The 7,500-nt window shown below is 39.7% G+C and overlaps 1 protein-coding gene across 1 annotated transcript in view; it reads left to right on the plus strand.

The window, feature by feature from the left end:
* The first annotated feature begins 1,228 nt into the window (after window positions 1-1,228).
* LOC138013420 (gamma-aminobutyric acid receptor subunit beta-2-like) overlaps window positions 1,229-7,500 on the plus strand; it is a 12,239-nt gene continuing 5,967 nt past the window's right edge. Inside the window, exons 1-6 of the mRNA XM_068860502.1 lie at window positions 1,229-1,495; window positions 2,260-2,339; window positions 2,512-2,579; window positions 5,428-5,645; window positions 6,160-6,242; window positions 6,524-6,670. Of these exons, the coding sequence (XP_068716603.1) occupies window positions 1,440-1,495; window positions 2,260-2,339; window positions 2,512-2,579; window positions 5,428-5,645; window positions 6,160-6,242; window positions 6,524-6,670 (652 nt within the window). The 5' untranslated portion in view covers window positions 1,229-1,439. The remainder of the gene's footprint in view (window positions 1,496-2,259; window positions 2,340-2,511; window positions 2,580-5,427; window positions 5,646-6,159; window positions 6,243-6,523; window positions 6,671-7,500) is intronic.

Consider the following 7,500-nt stretch of genomic DNA (forward strand, 5'->3'; position numbering starts at 1 on the left):
TTCAAAATGAAATGCGTGTAATTTGGCCCTGGATGCATGAAGCTTGCGGTAATTCATGACGACTTTTAATTTGAGATATAACTTAGAAAAAAGGATTGCTGGATGGCTTATTACCCAGACAGTCATTCCGACGGTAGCTCAAATTTAATCTTGCATCTCGAAAAAAATAGATAAAAAAGCAGACTGCTACACTTTCCGTTTAGAGAAAATTTACTGATGATATTCTTTATGAAAATAGCACATCTGTGGTTCTTGCGTATCTATGTGTTGGAACTGATACCAAATAAATATAGACCAGCCGTTCAGTTTAATCAGAGTGGCTGCATAATTTAAGTCATATCTCCGCAACAAGAAATGATGATAAGACTATCACACACATGAAATTGGAAGGGTATGATAAGGCTTGTTGGCAATTAATTAATTCATATAGTTGGCCATTAATTGCTGCGGGGGTCATTTCACTTCAACCAACGAAAACGAAAGGATAAAATCGATTCACAGCTCTCATTGCCAGAATGTTGGAGAAGAAACAGTTTTTGTTCGATGGACGTTGAATTTCCTGACATTGTTTGCAATTGCCGTGCCCAATTTTCGCGACCCGTCAAATGTTGGCCGATCGCGAACACAATAGTAATTAAGTAATATCAGGGTTTTGCACAAGCAACCATGTCTTTCTCCGAATCAGACATAAAAGATGAGCCCATTACAACTATTATGTTTGTGTATTACTTAAAACAGTAAACCAAAAAAACGAAGGGATTTTGAAAGAACAGTAATTATACTCTGATTACACCTGCGTCGAGATTTGTAAGTTGAATGCAATTACAATTTCTGTACGACTTCTCCATTCGCGTGAAAATTCTCCCGAATGTTTGATCCCGCTAGAACACAATCTAAGCAATCATTAAGTTTAGAAATAAAATGCAGCTTGTAAGTATAAGGGGCAAGTCCATCTTATAGGTATAATTAGCTCGCACGAATGCATTCGCGATTATACCAGATATGATGTTGAAAGTATCCCCTCGCGGAATGAATTATTGATCATTTCGTAGCCAGTACGATATCACAATGTAATCGCCTGATAACTATAAAAACACTATCGCCTTTTGTAAAGAATTACCTCGAAAAAAAGCAAGTTAAGAATTTGTGAGAACGGTCACACAGATGACAGTGCGACACAATTCAATTTGTTGGACGGTTCAACTGATTCAGATAAGTAGTAGTTACAGAGCATTTTAGACACCACGCTGTTTTCATTCATGATTTATCACTGTTGGGCGAATGGTTGGCTCTTGGTTTAGGAGCGTGTCATATTTTGGTTGGGGCAAAATTCTCAAGATAATCAACCTCCTGTGTAATCTAATTTGCCTTCCAGTTGATGCTCAGCTGTTTTGTCGCTACAAAAAGGAACTGTTTTTCTGGACAAATTTGATTTTACAATGTTTATGTTCCTCGCGCTTGGAGCCTGTCTGTCACTCGTCCAAGCAGATACAAGGTAAGCTTTTCTTGAAACTCAAACAAACACTACTACGATTTTTTTTGCTATGAGCGAAAACTCCACCAGCACAACTTTCAGTGCATGTGTTCACATTCTATTATAAATAAAACGACCAACTCACCAAAGATCCTGTTTAAACGTGTGTCCGCATTTCATGATTTAATCTCTATATTTTTGTTTATTGTTTTTATAAGATCTGGTATGTTATTTAAGGAGTTTTGTACACTGGGTCCATGCTAATTTTTTGCGTTGTTGTCTATATGATAGCTTGTATAGCTTGTATGTATGATAAATTTGTATGTATACACATGATATTACTGACCGAATCGATCGCCTGTGGGGTTCCGTTTGTAAGCTTATTTATTTTTTTCTGCGAGTTATAGCATTCTATCACTCTAGGGAAATATTACTCAACAGAAATCACTTGACACTCAATTGTTTTGTTTGCCACCAATTCACTATGTTATTTTTAATTAGGAAGCATCATTCATTGCATTTGGCTCACGTTCACGAAGAAGCACACAATTTTCATGAGAAGAATCAAAATCGATCATTCAATGGCGAATGCATATAGACTACTAATTAAAACACACACTGATCGGATACAAATAACCGGTATATCCGACGTGACGTGTAAGACAGATTCCAAACTTTCTATGTCACTTATATCTTACCTTTTCGAAATTTGAGTCGAAAACCTGGAGGGGCAATGATCATTTTGTACCTCGTAGTAAGTCGTTACATTACGCTTGAAATTCCAGGAATAAAACTGTCTCGGAGATTCTTGACGGTCTCTTAACAAAAGAGAACTATGATGCAAGGTTGAGGCCCAATTATAACGGTTAGTTGAGAGATGAATTTATTCCTAGCATTTGCATTTCATTGTGTTCAAATTCAGGAAAGTTATTCACTTTTCGAGAGATCATTACCATAAAAATATCATGGATTGATTGATTAATTGATTGATTGATTGATTGATTGATTGATTTGTTGCTTGATTGATTGATTGACAGGAGGCCCAGTTGAAGTAGTCGTCGGTTTTTGGGTTCTTTCTATTGATGCCATAAATGTAGTCGACATGGTAAGTCTTGCCGCATTCATTAAATAAACTATTACCAAATAAGATAGCAACATGGCGAATAAAATCCCACATACTGATGTAATGTCATGATACTTTTAGACTGCTAACAGCTCCTTCCTGAACATGTTCCCCAAGCCTTCATCAGCCGTTTCTCTCGATCACGTGACAAAACGGCCATAAAAAGGTCGAAGGAGACCTGGGTCCCGTTTCTCGAACGTCCCGAAAACTTTTCGGGCCCGAAAAGCCATCTGTGAAATTGCCAACCACTTGTTTTGGAAAGCAGATATTTTAACATGTTTTCAAGGTAACAAAAAGAGAAATAACTGTGAAGTTTGAGGAATTACATGCTCTCCGTTCTTGAGTAACAAAGGGAATTGTGACACCCGAAAATGGCCCGTTAAGTTTCGGGACTTTCGAGAAACGGGCCCCTGGACGCAGGGCACGAGTAACGCGTAATTAAAAGACGACTACGGCTATGGCAACGACAACGTGACAAAACAAGTATATCATTGGTTAAAAGGAGACAAATAATATGGTGCTGCAGCCACGTGCGACACGCATTTGAGCACACATTTTTGCGGTACTCTGCACCACAACGACATGAAATCACCAAATTTGAGGCTTTTGACAAACGACGCGAGCATACAAATGTGAACCTTGGGGGCTTCATTCCCTATTTTTACTCTGAAACAACTAGTGCCCAATTTATTTTAAAGGCGCTGTTACACTCGGATGATGCGAAAGAAGTTGCTTCACGTCAGGGTACCAAGCAACGCCTCATGTCGTCTGCTCCCCGCAGGCTACGTCTCATGCAACTTGTCTCACCTTCGATGATCCCATGAGGAAAAAGGAACATTTCAATTAACTCGTGCCCGCAAACCGTTCCAGGTGATCTGGTGACGTAACTCGGAGGACTGGGGAGAAAAATTTAACGCCGTATCCCACAACCGCGTGCTGCCTCATTTTCGAATTCAACATGGCATAGGCGAGGTTAGATCTCGTCGGGTCTTCTTGAATGTTCATTCTGTAACAGGAAATGTGGTTCACACGGAATGATCCGTTGAGTTTTGGCGATGGAAATACCACAGGGAGTTTAGAAAAAACACCTAAGGCCGCGCGCGGTTGTGGGATACGGCGTTAAAATTTTTCTTCCCAGTCCTCCAAATTACGTCACCAAATCACCTGGTTGCGACACAAGTTGTAGGACAGATGTTATACTGTGCAATGCTTGAGAAATTCGTTGCAAGGCATCGTGAAGCAAAGTAGAACGCAATTCTACCTTCCGCATCGGTTTCTGCAACTTGTCTCGCAACGTTTTTGGATGCTGCAAGGTATGCTACATTCATTGGGCAATGTTTCGTGCAAACTTGTCTCACCGTGGATGCTGGTCTCTTGGGTTCAATGTTTTCACTGATTTCATTGGTTTTACTGGTTTTTTGGATTTCATGGTTTCGTTGCGTTCATGGTTTCACATGTTTCGTTGATTTCAGGGTTTCACCGATTTCTTGGGTTTCGTGGTTTCACTGGTTTCTTCAGTTTCGTGTTTTCAAAGGTTTCGCGAGTTTCGTTGTTTTAATAATTTCACTGGTTACTTGGGTCTAGTGGTTTTACGTTTTGTAGGGTTTCATGGTTTGACTGGTTTTGTGGGTGTGACAGTCATGGCTTGACTGATTTCGTTGATTTCTTGAGGTTTTATTGGTTTCTCGGTTTCATGGTGTTACTGGTTTCGTGCATGGGTGTCGTGTTTTTACTGGGTTTGTGGGTGTCATAGTTTTACTGGTTTCGTGGGTGTCATGTTTTTACTGGTTTCATGGTCGCACTTCTTTCATGGGTTTCATGGTTTCGCAGGTTTCATCATTTCACTGGTTTCCACTGGTTTTGCTCGTTTCATGGTTTCTTGGGTTTGATGGTTTTACTGGTTTCTATATTTTCATGGTTTCACTGGTTTCTTGAGTTTCGTTCGTTTCATGTTTTCACTGGTTTCCGTGGCTTTCGAATTACATGGGGGCAGAGTACTGTATTAAACAGCGCGTTAGGGATACGTCATCCACATTCTACGACGCCGGGACCGAGATAGAATAATCGCGAAAGGCTTACGAAATAGTTGCAAAGTTATATTTTGGGTTGACGGTTTCGTCGACGTCACCGTTGTAGATCTTAAGTAGAGAGTTTAAGAAACGACAAAGGCTACGACTACGACAACCACACCGTGAAACAATTATAATATCATTTGTTAAAAGAGTGTTTTTTGCGGTCCTCTCAGTAGTAGTCTCTTCAAGATTTTTAAACGAATCGTCTCTAATCGTCTCTTAGCAATATAAATGTGGTAGTGTCGAGACAAGTTATCAAAAAAGAAAGCAGGTCACCGGGTGCCGTGGCTCAAAAACTTGAGGAGCTAAGCTTCCTAATGGGCCTTATTCGCACGGCGGCCATATTGGCCATAGGCAATAGATTTTGTACGTACCCCGAGCCTCGAGTTGAAATGTTTGGGAACGAGTTTCAGTTGAGCAAAACAAACGTTTTCAATCCCTCGGGACTTAACATGGCCGCCGTGTGATTAAGGCCCATATCAGGCCGAAAAACCATAAATAACAATGGCTACAACCAGGTTTTCTGAGCCCGCGAGACTGAACACCCCCAGCAAACTATTGTTTTGACGAAAACCGCTGGGCAGCTGGTTCTGGTCATTGCCGTCTAAGGTCTTTCTATCAGGCCAAGCCGGTCACACTTGATGGAACACTGAAAATCGAAACGTTTCTTCACTTTGTGGTTTTTTGTGGCTGCATTATAGTTTCCCTTTTTAGAAATAAGACTTTTAACACTCATTCATGTTTTTCTCGTATAAAAGGACTTTTCTCTCGACATTTTCTTTCGTCAAGCATGGAGAGATGAGCGTCTTGATCATGGACTCAACAAGACCATGTTCCTTAGCAACACGGTGATGGATCGTATTTGGATGCCGGACACGTATTTTGTTAATGCCAAACATGGGAGCTTCCACAGGGTAACCACAGATAACATCATGATTATGATTTTGCCTGGAGGGCTGGTGAAGTACAATGCAAGGTGAGATACGGCGAACATCAATCCTTGATTCACCTTGCAAGTGTTTTTTACAACTGAATTAAGAATATTTCGACGCAAGAAAGTAAAGCAATTCAATGAGAAACTAGACGGATGATTACTCTCAAGAACGCCACTAAGTATCTGAAAAATATCCCTGGTGTGTCTAGATTTGCAGCCTCTAAACGCCACAAAGCCCTTCCTAACCTTACAACTTTCAGTTACCATTATCCTTTAATATCCCTAGAATAAAGCATGCACCAAAGCACCCTTGTTTATATAGAGGGGAAGGCAAAATTCAGGTAAAAACGGGACATTTCGTGAAGTTGACCCAAATAAGACCTTATCACACCACTTGCAATTCTTAAATTATTAAGGCAACTGTGGTAATGTTTCCATCAAAATGGATTGCTCTTGTATCTGTGAGCGTGATGTTATAGTTCTGTTACAAGTCAGAAGAGCCTCCATATACCTCAGATATCTCAAATATTGTCCACCGATTCTTTTATGTTTTCAGAATCACCATCAAAGCAGCCTGTCCAATGGATCTCAGAAAATTCCCTATGGACACCCAGCTTTGTCCTTTGACGATAGAAAGCTGTGAGTTGTATGCACAAATAGAGCATGAATGGAGCATCTAATTTATCCCAAAAGATATGAAGGATTATAGTGAGAATAAAGAGGTCACACGAACCAATGACGTGACGATGACGAGTCTATGACGTAAAGCAGCTAGTACACAATGACCGTGGCATGTGCTAATGTGACAATTTTCTAGCCAACATGGTATATATATCACGAAAGCTAACATACGGAAATCTTTTGCCAATCTCTGAAGGAAAATGCCATCATATACAGCTTACTTTTGTTTATTTTTGCAGATGGTTACAGCGAGGATCACATAAAATTTAAGTGGGAGAAAGATCTTGAGGATGGAATGAGCTTTGTGCCGAGCAACCTCGAAATGCTTCCTCAATACACTTTGACAAATTTGAGCCTTACAAAGCTGCATAACGTTTATGTTGTCGGTACGTTCAGGGTCTATGGTAGACAGTAGAATGAAACGCGTTGTTTTTACAACTTAGACCTCACAGAGGCTATGTTGTTGTCCTGGCGAAATAAAGCAAAGTACGATAAAAACAACAAAAAAAAAAAAACAAAAAACATCTGAAATTGTGGCATCCTTGCTTGAAACTAATTCACGGGGACTGAAATTCTATTTTGAAGAAGACATTTTCTTTTATTAACTTGTATATTTGATCTAATAATGGACTGAAGTCATACGGATGCTACTCTTGTAGAAAGAATTCGGATTTTCCCAATTATCTTCTGGTTATACACGATCTTGAAATAAAAGTATCTTTTTAGCTTCACTGATCTTTAAGAATGTAAAGCATTTCGATTTAGTTCATTTTAATTTACGTTGAAACGCCTTTTGATTGGTTGACTAAACGATCTCGCTTTGTTTTCTCAGCCAACCAGAGGTGAAACCAATTAATTCGAACATTAATCCATTCTAGGCTGTTCATTTATTGACTTTCTAATTTGTATTGCAGTGTGTGATTTACTAGAACCAAAACACAATATTGGCTACTAGTAATCACAACCAGACAAAGAAAATGAGCGAATCAATATCGATGTAAGGCAAATAAACGCAATCAATGCTAGAAAATGCCTAGTAATGCGAAACCAAAGTCATGATCCCACCTTTTGTAAAAGGCCAGGGGTATTGTATTTACGCTCTTACCGGCGGGAGTTGATTTAAATTAAAATGTCTTTCCTGTATGAAGTCTCTAGCTTCATATCCATCCAAGCCCTCTTCCGCTTTATTAGGGACTCATCACAAAATGACATCTCC

Source organism: Montipora foliosa, chromosome 8 (genome assembly GCF_036669935.1).
Source record: "Montipora foliosa isolate CH-2021 chromosome 8, ASM3666993v2, whole genome shotgun sequence".
Taxonomy (NCBI): Eukaryota; Metazoa; Cnidaria; class Anthozoa; order Scleractinia; family Acroporidae; genus Montipora; species Montipora foliosa.